Here is a 21,979-nt window from a genome sequence, read left to right on the forward strand (position 1 = left end):
GTACACACCTACTCTGTTTTTTCTGTGTATTACAAAATAAAGTAGGTTGGCTTCCACCCTATACCACCATGGCTTTTTTTGTTTTTGAAGAAGAAGAAGAAGAAGAAGTTGTGACTGTTAGTACTGCCTTATTTTTCACTTGCGGTTGGGGTTACTAAAACAACATTATTAAAACAAAACCATAAGATTACGTTAGATTAGGAGATAAGGTTGTCATTCTGGCTGTCATAAAAATGACTTGTGTCACTCAATATTTGTCTGGGACAAAATGTAGCTGCAGTGCATGACTGAAAGTTTAATTCTATAATTGTGGAACTTTGTGATGCAATTGTGGCTAAATACTGTATTTATAATTTATGATTTTCTTTGACATATACAACCCTAAAAGTTTAGAAAATTATACCAGAACTTTTAAAAAAATCAATCATCATCTAAAATACATTTAGCATCTATTTACACTAACACAGTGGAAGGAAAAGAGGAATTAAACTCATGTTTGTGCAAGTAAATAACACAAAGACACAGAGCAGTTTTTTAGATGGTAAATGTACCACACTTTAATTGTTCTTTTTCCTACAGATCTTTGCTTATCTAATCATAATCAAAACATTCCTCCTACATGTTAAACATGCAAAGATGAGTCACATGTCACTAGCAGAAACAGCAGCTCTCTCTCTGATGAAATAGCAGCTCTATAAGTCGTCCTACCATCCCGCTCTCATTGATCCCCATCAGTCAGTCAAACCAGATTAGGCGACTATCAATAAATGCTTTGACTTTCAAATGACATCCTTTGTTCCCTCCTCATGCACAAACCCCTGCCACAACATGCACACTGAAACCAACAAACCAAAAAAAAAAAAAAAAACATTTAGCATCGAGCATGTCTCGATGAGAATTGGCACATTGGTGGTTAGCGACACTGAGGAGCGCACCAAGGCACGACTTTGGTTTTTATATTAAATGCATGGTGAAGAAAACACAAACTGCTTTAACTCCTCACTACACCTCATGCCTGTTCTTCTCCAGATGACCACAGTTCCCCCTCAGCTTCAGACTCCTCTGAGTGGATCAGCTCCGCCCCCACATTTCTGCGCAACGCCTGCTTCACTTCCACATTCACCTCCTCCTGCTCTTTCTTAGCTTTAGATGAGTCAACTTCCACCTTAATGTTTCCATTTACCACATTCTGGTTTTCCAAATTCCCCCAAACTAGGCTTTCAGCAAATCCTAGGTTCTGATTGGTTGGCTCAGCTGCCTGGAAAGAGGCAGCTGCCCATCTGGTCATCTGGTCATCCTGCCCATCTGGTTGATGGGCAGCACCACTCTCCAAGGAGGACACCCAGGAGTCGATCTTAACGGCAGAAGGAAAGTAACCATGGATGCTGTCGCCAGCTTCCTCTTTCACTGCAAAGATGTCGTTTTCGTCATGCATAGAGTCTGGAGAAATCTCTGGAGGCTCTTCTTGATGGGTCATCACATCCTCATCATCACACTTTTCATTCCCATCTCTGATTTCAAATCCCTCTTTTGGTTTCTCCGGGACTTCCCAATCCACTGCTTCTGGGGCTTCAGGAAAATCACTAAAGTCTGAAACTGGATATTGTTGAGACTCTGTGTTTGTTTCCACAGGTGCAGCCTCTTTCCTCTCATCTGAGTTGGCCAAATCCTGCAGGTCTTCCTGAACTTCTGGTAAGATTCCATCAGACCTTGTGACAAAATCCCCAAAACCATCTTCTGTGACATCAGGGTGTGTCACCGTGGATACATTGTGGTCATCCTCTTCTTCTCTTTTCTCTGTATCTTCTTGATCCTCATGCTGGCCCGCAGTGTCTGCTTCATCGACTACTGATGATGGATTACTGAATATCATTTGATCTGAATCTAAACGTTCATGGTTTACCCTCATGTCAGGCTCACAGGAAGCCCTGTCCTCTGTTTCTGTGTTCTCAGCTTCTTCTTCCTCGTTCATCTCCTCCACAGAGTGGCTCTGCAGATGCATTATCCTCTCATTGACCTGCTGCAGTGAAAAGTGAGTGCTGTAGCTGTCTGTGGACAGATTTTCTAGTTCCTGCTCTACAAGTCTGTCGGTGTCCAACTCTTCGTTGTAGTCTACATTTGTGGGTATCACAGGTCTTGTATGTTCTTCAGTCTCCTCCTCTGAGTGTTCCTCACTGACTTCTTCATCATCCACCAGCGTAGAGCGCTCACTTCCAGCTGCTCCTTGGCCATCATCCCTGTCTTCAAAATGAGTGTACCCCATGTTGTACTCCTCATCCATTGTTACCCCTTCAGCATCCTCGCAGAGATCCTCCATAGTTCCGAATCTCTTTGACGCTCCAGTTTCCATCTCCTTGTTTTTCTTGTCCTGCTCCCCTTCGCTGGACTCGCTCTCGTCCATGTGAGATGCCTGAGTGTTTGCATCAGTCTCGTCACTTTTGTATCGAATCAGAGGACGGGTATCGGCGACAGTGTTATCCTGAGCATAGCTGTCACTCTCCAGCTCAGTCCTCCACGACACAGAGACATTTTGAGAGTCGTCTTCATCGTCACCTTCTTGCCACTCTTCCTCATGTTTTCCTTGTACGACAATCTGTGAAGAGTCCACATTGTCATCATGATGTACTTCCTGCTTAGTCTCTGGTTCTTTTGGTGATATGTCCTCCTCCGGTTCAGCATGTTGTCCTTTTTCTTCATCCTTTTTGACACCTTCATCATTCAGATCAACCTTCTTCTCTATAACACTATCCCATGTATCCATCTCCTCACCATCAGGGTACAACTTATCTTCAGCACTTGCTCCTAGCATAGAGCAGCTCACTTCTTGTCTTGTCTCGGCTCCACCCTTATTAGAAATGTCTTCATCTAGGTTGTAATCGGTCTCTTGGTTAAAAACACTTTCTACAGGCTCCGACTCTGGACTGCTAGGTCTGGATTCAAAGGTTGGTTCGAGCATCGCCTCAGTCTCGGAATCTGAGCTCGCCTCCTGCTCCACCTCTTCTTCTGTGTGGTCCTTCGTTATCCATGTTTCAATAGAGGAATGTGTATATTGCACATCCTCTTGCTCAGAAGCTGCATCAGATTCATCTGAGATACCGCAGGCCTCCTCTGGAACCTGATGGTGGCTGACTTCAGGCTCACTGCTGAGGCAGGATTCCTGGCCTTCTAAAAAGATTCCATCAGGCCTGCTGACAAAGTCCCCAAAACCATCTTCTGTGACATCAGCGTTTGTCACCGTGGATACGGTGTGATCATCCTCTTCATCTCTTTTCTCTGTATCTTCTTGATCCTCGTGCTGTCCCACAGTGTCTTCTTCAGGGACTACTGATGAAGGATCACTAAATATCATCTGATCTGAAGCTAAAGGTTCATGGTTTACCCTCATGTCAGGCTCACAGGAAGACCTGTCCTCTGTTTCTGTGTTCTCAGCTTCTTCTTCGCCTTTCATCTCCTCCACAGTGTGGCTGACTTCAGGCTCACTGCCGAGGCAGGACTCAAGCTGATAACTTACCACTGACTCAACAATTTCACCATTAATGTTGTTCCAAGTTCCTTTTTTGCCCTCTGAAGTTGCTTCGGCCTCTTGTTCATTGGGAGGTGACAGAGGCTCGGCACATGTAACCTTCTCTTGAACCTCCTGAGGTCTGAAACTTTCCACAGCCCCATCCTGCAGGATTTTTGGATAAGGGGTCTGCCATGACTTTGATGCAACGACACAAGCAGGTTTCTCTAAAATCTTGGGAGTTACATGTACATTTTCAGGCCTTCTACTCCAGACTGGCGTAGCAGTTTTCAGTGGCGGTGTGCAGACAGATAAGAGGGGAGCAGACTTGTGGCGAGCAGACAGCAGGTCGTTCATTTTAACCCTCTGAGGACTGAAAGCTACATCTGCAGAAAAGGAAGAACAGAGCTCGTAAATACATAATGAACCAATGTAATGTACTACTAACAGCATGCGGCATTCTTTTTGATATCCTACCAAATTGGTTCTATAAACAGTTTTGTACATTGAATCTTATTTAGAAAATGCCATAGAAACTATTATTTAACTGTAACTGTCATCATAAGATTATTATGATTTACATACAATTTATAGAATACGTTTATTTTTATAAAATATTTATAAAATTGATTAGATTGTAATGATTACAGTAACACTAAAACTGATTAATATTGCTTATTTTTATTCATTTTTATAAAAATTAGTTTCCAAACTAGACCTCCTTTTTTTAAAAAAAGTGTAGAAACAAAACAGTGTTTTAACGGTGTATGTTCTTGATAGAGTTTGGGGACTAATGGGGAGATATTGATCGTCGTTCCCTTTCACTGCTGTCTAAGTTACCGGAAGGCAAAGCCATATGGCTCAATAACCTTCGGGGCCCGTCTTGTGTGGCTTGCATTACAGGACCTAAAGTGCCTGCCTCAGCTTCCCTCACCAATCCCCCCCACCCATTTCAGTGAGAGTAATGAGATGACAAATTGTATCAAACACTGTGAGAGGCTTTTACTTATAGTAAACAAAATAACGCCTTTAGAAAGGAGGGTGTGGATTTATGTGACACATTGTGGTTTTAAACAAGGCAGCAGCTAGGTCAGTACCAAGTTGTTTACTTTAATTACCTGTGATGGAAATGTTTCTTGGCTGTTTTAACAAAGACACATCCCCCTTGAGGCTCTCACCATCCAGCAAAGCTCTGCAGAGACAGACAAGACAGACCATCACCTTCTGAAGTTGCACAGCTTATACGCAGATTGTGATATAGATGAGTTGCGGTGCTGCAGACGCAATGCTGTGTGTGAAGTGATACTTCTGCTGCCTCAGACGGAAGTCTGTTGTCATGGTAATGAAGAAAAGGGCCAGCCATTTAGGAACCATCTGCAGCACACACACCTTCCACACACACACACACACACTCATGAACACACCCATTGACAGCACATATTGCAAGCAGCCCATGCAGCACTAAGACCACTGTTTCCATTCACACATGTGGACAACAGCAGTCTCCATTCCTACACATACTTGTGTATTGCAATTAGTTATTTTTAATGCAATTCTTCATCATATGGCTGTTTTCCACATAATTAATGATATTTTGCTATCACAGTACTTCTCCATGCAGTGAATGACATTGAAATTTGTCCTCTATTCTTGCCCTCCCTCCACCTGCTCCTCTGTGCTGTTATTCTAGACTCCCATAGCTCATAAATCGGTGGCTCTTCAATGAAAGGTGGGGGGTCAATTACTTTGAGGAGTGGGGGAGCAGCAGAGTGAGAAAGGAGACGCCACTATAAGGGATAAGTTACTCTGTCCAAGGCAATGCAGGCTGCTGCTGTCTCAATGAAGTGACCACATAGTCCAGACGGCTGCTCCTGCTGTTGATGTCTCTTTGTTTGTGTGAAGGGCATTGGTCTACCATGTTACAGCCTCTGAATGGGTTAAACTAATGGCATAAATTACACTTGACAATGGAGTGGTGATAGTTCAGCTGGTTGCATGTGGGGTTTTCAACCAAAATTATTTATTGAAGTGTCACTTTGCAGATTTTTAAGTTTATCTGCAATGCTTACATCTGTTATTCCACCAAGAACCATGCATAGGATATTATGGATGGGATACAGTGTATTAGATGACTTGAAGAATGTACAGCAGCTGATAAAAGACACAACAGATACATTTGTCTTATATGACAATATAGCCAGTGGGGACAATCCAGAAACTGAGCTGCTGAGAGAAAACTGGTGGTTCATTTTTTTCAAACTGCTTTTGTTAAACTTAAAGAAAATTGAATAATTCTGCTTCCAATGCCTGTTTTTGTTGGGACTACTGTTGGGCTCACTCAAAACTAGCCTACTAGAAAGCCCATTTGTGTGTCTCAAATTACTGGTAAATCTGCAAATCTACCATTTGATGAGCTGGGAAAAAAGCATTTTATTGGTTGACTGTCAAATCAATCTAATCTAATCTAATCTCTGCTGAGTGGTTGTTACAAATATGTGAAGTAATTTAAATACATATTCTCTTGCTGTATCAATGAGCTGACAGAAACAGATGCATTACTTTTGCAATACATGTCACAATGTTCATCTTGCAGTAGTGTGTGTGTGTTTGTTATTTTTGTAGCAATTGTTATTATATATATATTTCTACTGCTGTTATCTTTACATATTATCTTTCTGCTCTTATTTCTGCAACAAGCAATTTCCCTGTTGCTGAACATGTTTTATCTTGTAAATTTAGCATAATATTTTCGTGAAGTGTGCTTGCACTGACGTAAAGCTGCCATCAGGACTGCATACCTGTACGTTGCTACCTCCAGGCCCAGAGACATCTTCATCTGCAAGAGGCCTCTGTTCTCCAGGACAAGGTGTTCAATCTGCTGGTCCACCTTGTCTCTCTCCGCCTCCAGACCCTCCAAGTGCTCCTGCACAAAACAGGAAGTGGAACAGGAAAAAGGAAGTGGTTAAAACAAGCAAGAAAGAAATTCTCATGGGAGAGTGAAAGAAAATAAAAGTAAACACTGTTTTTTTTCTGTTCTTTTGTCTCATATGTGTGTGTTTTTACTGATCTAAGGAATTGTTATAACAAGTTACAGCCATCTAAGGCAGCATTGCTATAAAAAAAGCTTAGTTTGGGTGCTTCACCCCTTGGACCTCGCTGTGACCCAGAACTAATCCTACCCTATAAATATGCAGCCCCCATCCCTTTCACACCCAAATGTTTTCAGTCCAACAGAATATTAAATGAGGACAATTAAGTAGCAATGTCCCAGGGGGGAAGAACCCTATAGTCTCTATACATAGCCTTGAATATGTTTTTAATAATTTGATCTTTGGTCATACTCTATGTATTGGCACACGAAACTTCATACCTAAACTGAGTTTCAACCACCCTGTGGTTTTGTTACTTCAGTCTTCTAGACCTCAACTATGACATGGAACATTTCATTATCATGATCTTGTGGGGAGCATTTGTACACAAGTCAGACGTTCCTCTTTTTGAGCCTTTGACTGCACCAGTGAAGCCAAAAATAAAATGTCAAAGTACTTACAGAACAGTACAGATGGACTGATGCCAAACTAAACCATACAGTATGTGCACAAATATACAACGTGCTAAACAGTCATTCCCCACTGCCTCAGTAACATTTTTTAATGATACAGAGGCATACATTACTTCACTGACCTGGAGAAGCTTGATCTCATGGCTGTGTGTGTCTCTCTGCTGAGCTACAGCCTTCTCCAGATGTAGCCTGACATCCTGAGCTGAGGCGATCTCCTTCTCCAGGGCTTGGAGCTTCAACAGGCTCTCACGCTTCTCCTGTCCGACTTGTGTAAGACGGCTCCTGGCCTGTTCAAGAGACTCCTCAAGATGCACCAGTTGGCCCTGATAGGACTCTGCTGCCTCTTGCCATGCTCTGGTGGCCCTCTGAGAGTACTCATGCCCCAGCTGGAGCAAGTTTGGTGTCTGGTTGCACCTTTGAGCTGATGTGTGAGGCACTATGGTTCTGGAATGTGTCAGTGTGGCCTCTAAGTGGGCCACATCCTCTTGATGGTTTTGAATTAGGTGATTCATCTCGTGCTCCAGCTGACTGACCTTCTCCCTCAGCCATATCTGTGCTCTCTGCTCCTCTTCCAGCTCCTTCCTGTTGTGAGCCATCTTCGTCTTGGCCTTCATATGTGCTTGAGCCTCCTTCTGTCGCTGCAGGTCCAGGGCATGAAGCTCCTCCGTCAGCTTACTCACTTCCATCTCTGTGAGAACCCTGTCCCTCCAGGCTGCTTCCACTTCCAGTCTTGCCTGCCTCAGCTCTTCCTCCAGGCCCTTCCTGTGTGTCAAGGCTCCTTGGCTGTTGTGTCTCATAGCTTTGATCTCCTTCACAAGCAGCATGTTTTCCTCCTCTAGCAGTTTGACACGATTCAGGTAGCTCTCCAGGCGTCGGTTCAGGTCCAGCATCTGGTGCTTTTCCTCACCCATGAGGTTGTGGGGGGAGATTCTTGGCATGCTGTGAAGCTCCATGTCTGGATTTGAAAACAGAGAGATCTAGCCAACTGAGACCTCACACTCAGAAGTACACTGATTGGGATTTGGCCCTGTCTCTGTGTCCAGGCCTGAGTCAGAGAGTGTCTGTGTATGAGAGTTAGGCTCTGGCACTGTGACTGGAAGCAAGAGGCTTTCCTTTCATACTAGCCTAAATGAAGGGGCCGGGCACATGGACAGAATGGGAGGAGGGATGGTGAGGGAGGAGACTGAAGGCTCGAGACGGAGGGGAAAGGATATGAAGCAGGATGGGGGAGGGAGAGTGGGATGAAGGACGGAGTGTTAAAGGAGAGATGAGGGAGAAGGGAGGAGTAGGAGGGGCGGAATAGATGGGAAAATGCAGACAGTGGCAGTGATGTAATGGTCCGGATTCACTCTTTTGTAACTAGGATGTTTTCAAGTTTAGGATGCTGAACCAATGAGAACTCATTCAAATTATTATGTATGTTATCATATCTTTTAGTGTGCTGTTTGATAGGGGAAAACTGCTACTTTTGCCATTTGTTAAATGAAAGCTGTCTTTTACCAAGAACAACTTACCTGAAAAATGTAACATTTCAGGTACAAAAAAAAAGCAAAGATATTTTCCTGTCAATCAAGTTGTTTTGTTTTCACCCAGTGGTAAGTTTCATTATTGTGCTTAGATTTGGTTTTAGATCACGGTGTTGGCATTAAAAACAAGAGGTAACATAACATAAACACGTTTAACAAGTAAAACGACCTTTGGCCTCTTATGTTCAGTTTTCAAGGACCTCATATGACATTTTTCTGGAGAGGATGGACTGGCCGGGTTTCATCTCACAGTCACGGTATTACTGGGGTCTAATACACTGATCATGACACTGTTATGAGAGAAAGTCAAGATTTGAGCAGGGTAATAGTCCTTGTACCACACACAGATGGAGGATGGATTTCACTTTTTTTTTCTTGTTAATTTTAGTTTTAAAAAGTAGATCTGAATGGATAAGAAACACTAACAACCTGTAAGTTCCAATCAAATATACCCCCAGTAGGCACATTGTTGTGACATGTAACGTGAGCATCAGTGTAATTCTTTCCCCTATTTAAGCGCAACATGTGTAGTAATTGTGAGTAAAACTGTGTGCATGGTTTGCATGCACGTATATTACAAACAGCTTTCTCAGTCAAAAGCAGAAGTTGGTCATATTTAATTTATGATTGCCAAAGTTGGCAAGTCAAGGAAACAGCCACTTCTCTTATTATAATGTTCTGTGTTTAACTGCAGACTACTTCTCTCTCTGTCACTCAGATCAGACTCAGAGTGACTGCAGCAATGGCCGAGGAAGAGCTTAACTACGCTTCAGTTGTATTCAAGAAGAAAAACTCATCAAGACCAGAAGGTGAGTGGAACTTTGAAAAAAATAAAACAAGTCTCAATCTTTGTTTTTCACATCAGCATTAAGCTGGAACTCTAATCCAGCACTTTGCAGATGGTGAACATTTTACTGTAAATTCAACATAATCAAACTGTCAATAACAATTATGAATTCCAAAATAAAAGCCCTTATAAGTACTTCACACTACTTTCACACACAGCCGTGTTTGTTTTGAGTGATGATATGCAGTAGAACTGATCACTGCAGAGTTGACTGTGCTTACCTAAAACAACAGGAGGATGATTAATCAATGCTTTCCCATTAAAGGCCAGCTTTCCCTCTTTTTGGGGTAGGCATGTGAGAAAACATTATCAAGAATTAGAAGTAATAAATTGATTGGCCTGTGTATTTATTATTATTTTATTGTTTCTGATTTCAAATGAACTTTTGTTATAAGAACTACACATTAAATTAACATTTCAACCTTTCAGTTAAAAAAGAGGAAGAAACTGTGTATGATCAAGTCAAAGTCCACAATGATGGACGAACTGGTAAGATGAAAATAAAAAACTTCTTACTTTGCTTAAGTGCACCTTTGAACCAGTTGAATGTACATCTACCCACAAGACTTTTTCACTTCTTATTTATGTACTTATTTGTTTAGCTAACAAATTGATTAATTACTTAATTATTTATGCCACATTCACTTTTTCAGGTCTCAATATGAACATTACAAAACATTTCATAAAGCCGCATGACTTTTCAGGTTTTGCAGCTATATGATAGTGGCTGAAAATAAATGGTTAAACTATATTACCCTTAATACATGCTGTACATTAACTGATCGATACACAAGAAATCTGATACTAAGGTATGTGCGCCTCTAAAATACATTGTAAGTCCTGCTATGTTTATTTTATTCTTCACTTTTTTTGTTTTATTTTATTTTAGTTTTTTTTATTTATCTTTTTTTTGCTACTGTAATACAAATAGAAAATGTTGAGAGGTTACGATCTACACACTTTATTGTCGACTGATTTATTTTGTTGTTCACTCTCAGCAGAACTTGTGCCAGAAAAGAAAGCAAACAGCAGATGTTTCCAATATCAGCACTTGGCCTGTTGTTTGGGGACGTTCTGTCTCGTTTTGCTGTTTGGTATCATTGCATACGTCATCTACAGTAAGTACGCACAACAGACAGTCCCTGCATGTAACGCATCCTAATATTTCACATAAATAAATTGTGGCCACGAATTATGTATAACGTGCACACAAAATACTAATTTTTGGCCTTGAAATAGTATTTCGTGGAACAAACAGCTATTAAAGCTGCATGTACTCTTGGGTTCCTCATATTTAAAGACACATTTTGATAATGTAACATTAATCAATATTGTCCACATTTTTATTTAATTATTTGTTTAATTGACCTGTATCTCAGATTTGCTGGACTTATCTGCTCTGATCAATTGTTGCTCCAACATGCTTATAATTAAACATTCTTTGTAATAAAAGAAAAGACCTCTTAATTAATTAGTACACACACACATGAATTAAACAGGAAGGGACTTTTTCCTTCCTTTTTGATAAGTACAAAAAAAATAAATAGGAGAAAAAGAACGCTGCAATATTCCTCATCCTTATAAAGCTGTTTTTTGCAGTTGCTACATTAAAGCCTGATGTAACTCAGCTGGAAGAGTTAAAGCACAACCAAACAGTCCTGATCACAGAGAATGAAAACTTGAAGAGGGACAACAAAAATCTGACCCAAGCCTATACTGTCCTAGACAACAAGGTCACAAACCTGACTGCAGAAAACAAGAACCTTCAACTGAAGAACCAGCAGCTGGAGATGGACAAAAAGAACCTCACAGCACAACTGGAGAACAAGGAGACAGCAGAGATGGAGCTCAACATCAGTCGAGCTCAGTGGTCCTATGATCAGTACTGTAAGATAAATGATGGTATGTTCAGATCTGAATAATTATCAACAAAGATAACCAATAATAATATCAGCATACAGAGATGTTGGTTATTAGTTGGCCTCTGTTGTTTCAGAAACAAATCGGGGTTGTCAGGATGGCTGGAGAAGGTTCTTTCAGTCCAACTCCATCTGTTATGCTGTTAATAACGCTGCACCTTCTGATCAGAGAAGCTGGGAAAAAGCTCGAGAAGACTGCAGAGGAAAGGTTTCAGATTTGGTTGTTGTAGTTAATGACGCTGAAAAGGTAACTAGAAAACACATGTATATATCTGACAGTCTATATGAAATGAAGTCCTTACATCACAGTTTGTTTATTCAAATCAAATATTAAGTGTTCCTGATAACTTTCTCTCTGTTGTCCTCAGAAAAATGTCACAGAGAACAGTTGGCCCATAGATGGAGTAGATCATGGATACTGGCTTGGTCTGAGAGTTGAAGATGGGAAATGGAAGTGGGTGGATGGACATGATCTGACTGATGTGTAAGAGACACATTCATGAACACTTTGAAGTGTAAAAAGTATCAGACTTTATTTAACTGTCATGTTTATTCTTCAGCTCCTGGATACAACAACATCCTGCAACTGAAGGTCAATGTGCAATTTCTTTCCGTAATGGATGGAAATCAGTGAGCTGTACTGAGAAGAAACCATGGATCTGCAAGAAGAAGGGTTTAACTCTTTAAAGACTGCAGTCAAACTGAAAAAAACCTTAAAGCATTGTCTGTAAATATAACATCTGTGTAAGTTTAATATCGGTGATATATAGACTGCTGTGTCACAGTGTTATTGTATTCATAGCATAGGTATCAAAATAGATACCTGTGTTAATAAACACAATGTGTACATGCTGTTTGTGTTGTGACTGCTGACAGCAGCATGAAAGACAAACAGTGGCAGGCTCTCAGTGTTTATGATATTATTGAATAACTTTGAATCTTCAGAGCTGAACTTTGACACTTTGTGTTGGAGCAGATTGATGAAGGGACCAACAGGACTGATCAGTGTCCTGTTTCATAGAAACATTTTACATTGTTGCTGCCAGCAGAGGGCGCTGCAGGACATTCAGTCTTTAGTATTTCTATCTGATGGAAAAAAGGATTTTAATATCACTTCATGTTATATCTGTAAAGAAGATAATCTTTGTTTTAGTGAATAAAATGCTGCACTTTGTTGCTGTTTGTTGCTTCTTTAAAGTAATGTTTCAGAGAACAGGAAGAGTGTAGGGTTTTTGCAAACTAGTCATTCATTTTACTACTTCATTCAAAGCATGTGGTAGGACTGCACTGCTTCCAGAAGGTTCTTCCTGTTTTGCTGAAAATGCATGTTGTTCTCTACAGGCTCAGATCACTGCACGGTTCTTGAAGCTGCTGTGTGAGGAAGGTGCTGTCACTTTTGCATACTAGTCTTAATCAAGGGGCCAGACACATTGGCTGGATGAGAGGAGGGTTGTTGAGGCTAGAGAGGGAGGGGAGATGAGATGAAGGACAGTATGTAGAGATGAGGTAGAAGAGAGCAGACAGCGGCCAACCCAGTCACTTTTTTTCAATGGTGATGATTTTCTCCTTACACTTTACCACAGATGTTGGCTGTTTAATAAAAAAACTGTGTTATCTCTGCAAGTAACTACAGATATAACAATAAAAAATGTAAAAAAAAAGTTATTCATTCAAGAATAATAAAGGGAAACAAACAAAACACCCATACAAAAAATGTAAATGTTAACAGTAATGCTAAAAGAAACTGCATCAAAGCTGACAGTGGGTATGGCCTTAGTAAGAAGAGGAAGAAATGTTTAATGCTAGACCAGATCAAGACCAGAGGGGTGCAGAAATGAGAGAGAAAAGGTCAAAGGTCATCACAAAGCTGCCATACAGCTGCCATCTACTGATCAGACCACAGACCACCATTCATGGTAAAAGTTTTGCTGGAGTTAAATAGACAAAAACCAACAAAGACAACATTATTAACATCAAGAAGTACAAGACCACTCTTCAGAGCATCACAAATCCACAGAGGAGAACTTTAAGAAGCACTAAGTAACCTTTTAGAGAGAGGCATGTAACGTGTTAATATTCAATAACACTCTAATACACACAGATGCATACATACAGGGTGGAACTAACACATTCTCTGAGGTGTTAAATAACACACACACAAACAGAAGTCAGACAGTTTGATATATATTGTAGTGTTTGCATAGTGCCAATTGTAACTTGGTCTTTTAGAAATGATCTTTTTTCATAAATCATTGTCATAGTCAACAGAATGTGCACGTCAATGCTATGGAGCTGTTAGGATGTGTCAACGAGATCACGTGGACCTGTAGAGCAGTCATGATGGATATGATGGTTCTCATGGGGATTTGCCTAAACCTAGAAAATGGTTCATTATAGTCCCACATTAAGAAGAGACATTGTTATAAGCTAACTGTGGAGTTATGACATGGGTCAGGATGGGGTGAGGAACCCAATGGCCAAATAGGGGGGGACCTAAGGCAGGGCCTCACTACAACTGGTTAAAGTATGATCTTGGCAGGAAGCTGTAGTGATGCTTTGTATGGCCCCCATAGCATCAAAGAGGGGATTGTATAAGAAATGTCTGATGTTCAGTTCTCCCTGACACTACAAGCTGTTTTTTTTCTTTCCTGGTGCTAAATTTAATTTTCATCCAGGGTCAGGTTTGGTTTTTAATAGTGGATTTGGCATGAAAAACTGGTCAGGTTAGGCATTAAAAACATTAAAAACACTGACATAAAAAAGAAAAAGGGTCGCACTATTATTGACGCTGTCAGGGTTCGTCAGGAGGAGGACACAAATGCTGAGGCACAGGGCGGTTTAAGAGTTCAACAAAAGGTCTTTATTCAAAGATGGGAGGGCAAAAAGCAAAAACACCAAACTAAAAATCACACTTCATGTGGCAAAACTCCAAAGGCAAAAAGCAAAGTCTCATAACAAAACATCACAGCAGGTTCAAAAATCGTAGCATGACAATATTACCTAGGCTTGATGTCGAGACAAACTAGCAGAGAGTGCAGGGAAGACAAAGACTAAGCCCCGTTCACACTGGGGAAAAAATGTGGCTTAAGCAGGATTTGGCCGCATCCAGATCAATCCAGATGTGTTTTTTTCCTAGTGTGAACACCTCCAATCCAGCTGAATCCAGTTTGATTTCAAGCCGGCTAATATGGCTAATAATGTGGCTAGCAAATCCGGCTAGCCACATTATTAGCCATATTACGAGGCGCCACCTAGTGGTTTGGAGAACAGCAAACACGCTGGATGAAGCCGGATTGAGTGCGGACACAACTGTGTGCTAGCCAGATTTGAAAATAGGTCTGAACGCATCCAGCTTAAAGGCTGCCTGGGCTCAATCCTACTCTAGCTGGAATGACTTTCTCCAGTGTGAACGGGGCCTAAATACACAAGGGCCAGGGAATGCAACGAGACACAGGTGACACACATGAGGGCAGGGCAGGCAATCAAACAAGGAGGGAAACCACAGGAAGTAAAACTCAAGACAATGCACAGGGGGGACAGGACTACCAAAGTAAAACAGGAAGCACAAGACAAGACAAACAAGACACAAGGACTAAACAAAAACCCAGAGAAACCAAACACTAGAACTACAGGAAAATAACAATAACTAAACACAGATTAAACTAAAAACCCAAAACAAGAAAAGAAAACCAGAATTAACAGCAGGCCGTGGAGGAGGCCTTCTACACTGATCATGACATTGCAAACAGTCAAGGCATGCTTTTAAAAAAACAAACGAAAAGAAAAGAAATGAGCTTTTGCTCATGTTACACAACATATCTGATATGTTAATTGCCTTGAATTCCTGTAAACACAAATCCAAAGCATCATAAATCTCTCTGTAATACAGTAACACTGTGTACATAGTTTGCATATACATGTCATTCAGTATCGGATGCAAATGACTTTCTCAGGCAAAAGCAGAAGTTGGCCATGTGTAATTTAAGAGTGCCAAGGTCAACACAACAGAGGAAACATCAATCCACTTCTCTCTCTGAAAATCAGATCAGACTCAGTGACTGCAGCAATGGCCGAGGAACAGCTTAACTACGCCTCCATTGTGTTTAAGAATAAAAACTCATCACGATCAGAAGGTGAGTGAACCTTTTAAGAACAACATTCCATCGTCCTGTGTTTTTATTTGACTGTTTTTTTTACTGATTTCTTGAACTACACGCTAATTAACATGTTAACCTTTCAGTTAAAAAAGAGGAAGAAACTGTGTACGATCAAGTCAAGGTGCAAAATGATCGACAAACTGGTAAGATGAAAAAAAAACACTTCTTACTTTGCTCAAGTGCACCTTAGAACCAGATGAGTGTACATCTACCTATAAGACAACTTTTGCATTTGTTTTGCATTGATATCAACATTAATGTCATTATGTGAGCCTATGAAATAAAGTGTTAATACTGTACTTGATGAAACCATCATTTTACAGTTACATTAAAACACATTGATAATGATTTCATTTTTTATTATTTACATGACATGTTTTATATGTTTTCCCTTTTCTCCATTGGAAGAGCTTTGATAACATGCTCTAAGTTCTTGTTTTTGTTAAAGCGAACAGCTGACAAGGTGTTTTGACCCAGCACACACTTTGTAGTTGATTTTCTGTGAATCTTTTGACTGTTGTTTTAGTTTAAGTGCTGAACGAGAGTGAAACACAGCGAATCATGATTCATTCCCCTGAGGACACTGGGTGCTTTGTCCAGCTCACATTGTTTGAACTCTGTGTCATCAGGAGGAACAGATAAGCTTTATGAGATCATACACATGTAAACAATCCGGGTAGCAACAAATACACATTTTTATTTTTTTTTTGATGACACTCGACAATTTTTTTTTCTTTTGATTGAACACACGTTGCATTGAAGTACTTTAGGTACTGAAGTTACTGTTGTGGAAAAATCGTTCCAATACTTTGCTTGATATGGCGCCATTTTTTCAGTTTTTCTTTGGGGACAAAGAAAAGGTTGAGCCTATGCGCTCCTTGAGTCAGACCTAGTGAGTTACCTGCCTTACCCTGTTATTACAGTGTATGACTATGTTCAGTTAAGCTCCACAGTGTTACACTGATATTTGATTTGATTTTTTTCTCTACTATGACACAAATACTAACTGCAGTAAAATTCTACACACCACCAAGCTGCTAAATCTTCATTATTGACGTGTTGTTCATTCTCAGCAGAACTTGTGCCAGACAAGAAAGCAGATGGCAGAAGTTTCCAATATCAGCACTTGGCCTGTTTGGGGACGTTATGTGTCATTTTGCTGTTGGGTATCATTGCACTTGTGAGCTACAGTAAGTACACACAACAGGCAGCGCATGTACTGCTATCATGCATTTATTTGTAATCATAGATACTTAGTATAGGTATGTAGTAAACAATATTTTTTAGAAGTTTTCTACACAAAATATTCCACAAAGAGACACAAAATAAAAAGCATTCATTCCTTCATTTAAATCTGCTCTGTCCAACTGTTATACTGGCCTTATAATTATACATCCTTTATAAGACATGATTGTGAAGTAATCAGCACACACACATACAAATTAGAACAGGCAGGAAAGAAGTTTTATTAAATGAACAAAAGCAACGCTGCATTATTCCTCATTCTTATGAAGCTATTGTTCATTTTGCAGTTGCTACATGGAATCATGATGTAACTCAGCTGGAAGAGTTAAAGCACAACCAAACAGTCCTGACCACACGGAATGAAAACCTTCAACTGAAGAACCAGCAGCTGGAGGCTCTCAAGGACAATCTGACAGATATCAACACCAATCTGACCACAGAGAATGAAAACTTGAAGAGGGACAACAACAACCTGACTGCAGGAAACCAGAACCTTCAACTGAAGAACCAGCAGCTGGAGATGGACAAAAAGAACCTCACAGCACAACTGGAGAACATGGAGAAAGCAGAGATGGCGCTCAACATCAGTCGAGCTCAGTGGTCCTATGATCAGTACTGTAAGATAAATGATGGTATGTTCAGATCTGAATAATTATCAACAAAGATAACCAATAATAATATCAACACACAGATGTTGGTTATTAGTTGGTCTCTTCTGTTTCAGAGAATCGGGGTTGTCAGAGTGGCTGGAGAAGGTCCTCTCAGTCCAACTGTTATGCTGTTAATAACGCTGCACCTCCTGATCAGAGAAGCTGGGAAAAAGCTCGAGAAGACTGCAGAGGGAAGATTTCAGATTTGGTTGTTGTAGTTAATGAAGCTGAAAAGGTAACTAGAAAACACATGTATATATCTGACAGGCTATATGAAATGAAGTCCTTACATCACAGTTTGTTTATTCAAATCAAATATTTAACCCTCAGGCTTCACTTTAATTTACTACCCAAAAATGGAAGGGGGCATGTTTTTGTTTACTTGAAAGAGTGTTTGTATGTCTGTGGATGGTATATACTGAAGTAACTTAATCAGACATTACATACATAAGTTTTAACACCAACAATGACTACTGCAAAGACACATGAAACAGCACACAGATGCATGCACACACACACACACACACACACGTATGCACACACATGGACACATACACACGTGTACAAACACATGCACACACACTTAAAACAGCCTACTGAACACAATCCAAAACACATCCACAAAACACAAGGATTTTATGCATAGGAATATAATGGGTTAATGGCTGATTTTTGTGGTGAACAGTAGAAAATGTCAAATTTAACTATTTTTTTCAAAAATGAAACCCTTACATCAAGAAATGCATGGTTATATGTTGTTATAGTTATGATATTAAAAAATGTAGTATTATAATAGGAGTTAATGGGACCTACGTGGAAAATACCATTTTAAACTGCTGCTACACAAAAACTAATAATGCATCAAACTCAATATTTTGGCTCATCTTTGTCATATCCATGACAGATATAAAAATAATGCCTCAGCCATCTAACTTTTGTTTTGTGGAAAATGACTCATTTTTTGTGTTTTCTTCATAAAAAATTACTGTGACATCAAGTAATCAAACTGGCATTTAAAGGGTTAAATTCCTCAAAATGATTTAATGTTTGGTAGTTTTGAGCAGGGCTGAAGTTGTTTAACATATTTATGCAGAAAAAAGTAAGAAAAAATATTAATCTGTTAATTTTTTTATAGCAGTTTTTTGGAAGTGGACTTTGTTGTCCCCTAATGACACAAAAGGGTAGTAAATTTGTTTCACCATGTTCTGGTGATGTATTTGAAAAATTTAAATTGGAATTCTAAAATGTGTCTAGAGAGAGTCTTTGTTACAAAAAAGTTGTGCCATATGCACCAACACAGATAAAATGGTGGCCAGGTAAAGAGGCAAAAATTACCCAAATGGACAAAAAAGTCCCCAATGACGCCTGAGGGTTAAGTGTTCCTGATAACTTTCTCTCTGTTGTCCTCAGAACTATGTCAGTTCTATCAGTTGGCCCATAGGAGGAGTAAACCCTGGATACTGGCTTGGTCTGAGAGTAGAAGATGGGAAATGGAAGTGGGTGGATGGAAGTGATCTGACTGATCTGTAAGAGACACATTCATGAACACTTTGAAGTGTAAAAAGTATCAGACTTTATTTAACTGTCATGTTTATTCTTCAGCTCCTGGATACAACAACTTTCTGCAACTGAAGGTCAATGTGCAATGTCTGTTCCTGGTAATGGATGGAAATCAGTGAGCTGTAATGAGACAAAAGCATGGATCTGCAAAAAGAAGGGTTTAACTCTTTAAAGACTGCAGTCAAAATAAAAAAGACCTAAAGACCTGTCAGTAAATATAACAACATAAGTTTAATATCTGTGATTTATAGACTGCTGTTTCACAGTGTTATTGTATTCATGGGTATTTAAATAGAGCGAGGCTGTGTGAATACACACAGTGTGTAAGGTACATGTTTTAACTGTAAAGAGCATAATCTTTGCTTTGCGTGAATAAAAATGTTTCACTTTGTTGCTGTTTGTTGCTTCTTTAACACTTACATATTGTTCACATTCTTTCCTTCACCGTGGGCTCCAGACCAAGAACTCCCTCATAATAGTAATCTATACAAAATTCTGAAGCGCAGCTCTATTTAGAATGTATGAATTTTAGGGGTGGAACGGTTCACTAAATCGGTTCGGTTCGTATCACGATTCTGAGGTCACGGTTTTCGGTTCGGTTTACATTGTTGAGGTTTTTTCTACTTTTAACACTCTGCAAATACCAGATGAGCATAAAATACACATCCTATTTATCCAACATTCAACATATTTAAGAATCAGTTCAGTGTTTCCATCATTATATCAGGTCAAGTCAATTTCATTTCTTTTTAATTTCTATATAGCACCAGATCATAACAGAAGCTATTTAAGATAACCCTTCCTATAGAACAGGTCTACACCTGGTTCCTTTATTAAACAAACTGAACAGCTCATGTTATTTATTTTATTTGCACGGCAGCAGTCATTTCTGTCTGCGCTGCTGTCTGTGCAGAGGCCCGATGTGTGTACACACAGAGACACATGCACAAACACACACCATCGGACAGAGAGCGTGTGTTGCTTTGTCCACCGTTGACATAGTTGGATAGACTGAACTCTATAACTATGCTAGGCTAAGCTAACAGTAATGATGCCTGTGTTTTTATTTTATTTTTGTCATTGAAATATGCTGTGAATGCGTTGAGGCGGGGGAGGAGCTCACGGTCGCTGCTTGTCGAGGACAGTAGCCTGGCTGCAGAATGATTTCACATCAGTCTCCAAAAGTCACCAGAGAGAGTCACTAGTTGCTTTAGATAAAAAAAAAGTTTGGAAAGCTGCAAATGTACATGAATACATGGATGATTAATAATGTTTCAAAGAACAGGAAGTGTCATCAATTCAGTAGAGCATGTGGTAGGACTGCACTTCTTCCAGAAGGTTCTTCCTGTTTTGCTGAAAATGCATGTTGTTCTCTACAGGCTCAGATCACTGCACTGTTCTCACCAGAGCTGCTGAAGCTGCTGTGTGAGGAAGGTGCTGTCACTTTTGCAGACAAGGAGTCAGACGGAGTTTTTCCAAGCTCCATTTAAAACTACTATTTGTACAAATGTCAACATTTGTAGCATGTGTACAAAAATATAACAATATAAACTGGGTTTTGTGTGTTTTTAGAATTATTTGTAAAGTAAATAAAATAAATGGAACACAAAGTAACTCCAAGTCACTTGGAGTTACTTTGTGTCGTTCAAGTTCCAGAGCAGTGGCGGTTTTGGGCAGACCGGGCGGTCGCCCAGGGCGGCATCACACAGGGGGCGGCACGAGCAGTTGGAAAAAATTTCATCTGTTTTCTAGGTATGTTATAGATCACTGTATGGAGAATTGGCAAATTAGCGCCCCCTGCAGCTGCAGGCGCCCCGATGCTGAGAAGCTGCCATACAGAGGGGGACAGCTTCACCTCTGGGTCTTCAAACGGAATGGACAGGGAGAGAAGGAGGGAGGTCTCACTCTGTCCTGATAGCATGCGTCACTGCGTGTTTGTGTATAGCAGCGGGAATGGTCGAAGGAGTGAGAAGTCTTACCGTTAAGATCATTAAACAACACGGAAGTTTTGGGGCTAAACCGGACAGACAGCAGAGCTGCAGGCAGAGAGACAGAGGACTGAGAGTCTGATGCTGTAGAGTTTTCTTGAGCTGCTCATCCAAGCAGCTTCATCAGTTCTAACTGTTTGGTGGGGAAACATGGTTTATATGTGGTTACAGACCTATGTGGGTGGGTCTGGGTAAAAACTTATAAAAAAAACAATAGCACTAAATGTTTCCATACTTACCTGTGATGTTCTGGCTGACTGGGCCAGGTGTGTCTAATGACTGGCTAACGACTATGAAACTGCCGGAAGTGGACTGGTTTGCACTGCATTGTATGTGGTAGAAAGATGATGTCTGAGGCCACCACCTCTGGTTTTTCCAGTTTAACATAGATGGCTTCCTTGACTCCTCTTTCAAACCACATTTCCTCCCTGTCTAAAATGTGAACATTGTTGTCCTCAAAGGAGTGTCCTTTGTCTTTGAGGTGGAGGTGAACAACATAAGTTTAATATCGGTGATATATAAACTGTTGTTTCCCAGTGTTATTGTATTCATAAGTACTTAAATAGAGTGAGGCTGTGTGTGTCTGTGCTGTGTTAATAAACACAATGTGTACATGCTGTTTGTGTTGTGACTGCTGACAGCAGCATGAAAGACAAACAGTGGCAGGCTCTCAGTGTTTATGATATTATTGAATAACTTTGAATCTTCAGAGCTGAACTTTGACACTTTGTATTGGAGCAGATTGATGAAGGGACCAACAGGACTGATCAGTGTCCTGTTTCACAGAAACATTTTACATTGTTGATGCCAGCAGAGGGCGCTGCAGGAGTTTTAGTCTTTAGTATTTCTATCTGATGCAAAGAGGATTTTAATATCACTTCATGTTATATCTGTAAAGAAGATAATTAGTGAATTGAAAAATTTAGTGAATAAAATGCTGCACTTTGTTGCTGTTTGTTGCTTCTTTAAAGTAATGTTTCAGAGAACAGGAAGAGTGTAGGGTTTTTGCAAACTAGTCATTCA

The 21,979-nt window shown here is 40.2% G+C and overlaps 3 protein-coding genes across 6 annotated transcripts; 2 read left to right on the forward strand and 1 right to left on the reverse strand.

Moving 5' to 3' along the window:
• Positions 1 to 528: 528 nt before the first annotated feature.
• On the reverse strand, positions 529 to 8,164 carry nes (nestin). 2 transcript variants are annotated; one of them, XM_028426536.1, is made up of 5 exons: positions 7,187 to 8,164; positions 6,301 to 6,425; positions 4,621 to 4,694; positions 1,302 to 3,888; positions 1,191 to 1,260 (listed from the first exon to the last, which is right to left on the reverse strand). In XM_028426536.1, exons 1-5 carry the CDS (start codon positions 8,015 to 8,017, stop codon positions 1,251 to 1,253), a joined length of 3,627 nt encoding a protein of 1,208 aa, XP_028282337.1. In that variant the 5' UTR covers positions 8,018 to 8,164; the 3' UTR covers positions 1,191 to 1,250. The 2 variants fall into 2 exon arrangements, with proteins under 2 accessions (XP_028282336.1, XP_028282337.1); XM_028426535.1 differs by having other exon boundaries at positions 529 to 3,888.
• A 1,120-nt stretch (positions 8,165 to 9,284) lies between these two features.
• Positions 9,285 to 12,059, forward strand: LOC114449149 (CD209 antigen-like protein E). Of its 3 annotated transcripts, none has more exons than XM_028426577.1 (7): positions 9,285 to 9,399; positions 9,867 to 9,926; positions 10,436 to 10,555; positions 11,037 to 11,339; positions 11,434 to 11,603; positions 11,725 to 11,840; positions 11,917 to 12,059. In XM_028426577.1, the coding sequence occupies exons 1-7, from the start codon at positions 9,333 to 9,335 to the stop codon at positions 12,041 to 12,043; spliced, it is 963 nt and encodes a 320-aa protein (XP_028282378.1). In that variant the 5' UTR covers positions 9,285 to 9,332; the 3' UTR covers positions 12,044 to 12,059. The 3 variants fall into 3 exon arrangements, with proteins under 3 accessions (XP_028282378.1, XP_028282381.1, XP_028282380.1); XM_028426580.1 differs by having other exon boundaries at positions 11,163 to 11,339; XM_028426579.1 differs by having other exon boundaries at positions 10,439 to 10,555.
• Positions 12,060 to 15,385: 3,326 nt separating this feature from the next.
• Positions 15,386 to 19,264, forward strand: LOC114449146 (C-type lectin domain family 10 member A-like). Its single transcript, XM_028426569.1, has 7 exons — positions 15,386 to 15,489; positions 15,597 to 15,656; positions 16,587 to 16,703; positions 17,046 to 17,390; positions 17,483 to 17,643; positions 18,819 to 18,934; positions 19,011 to 19,264. Exons 1-7 carry the CDS (start codon positions 15,423 to 15,425, stop codon positions 19,138 to 19,140), a joined length of 996 nt encoding a protein of 331 aa, XP_028282370.1. The 5' UTR covers positions 15,386 to 15,422; the 3' UTR covers positions 19,141 to 19,264.
• The last annotated feature ends 2,715 nt before the right edge of the window (positions 19,265 to 21,979 follow it).

The sequence above is a fragment of the Parambassis ranga genome, chromosome 16 (genome assembly GCF_900634625.1).
Source record: "Parambassis ranga chromosome 16, fParRan2.1, whole genome shotgun sequence".
Taxonomy (NCBI): domain Eukaryota; kingdom Metazoa; phylum Chordata; class Actinopteri; family Ambassidae; genus Parambassis; species Parambassis ranga.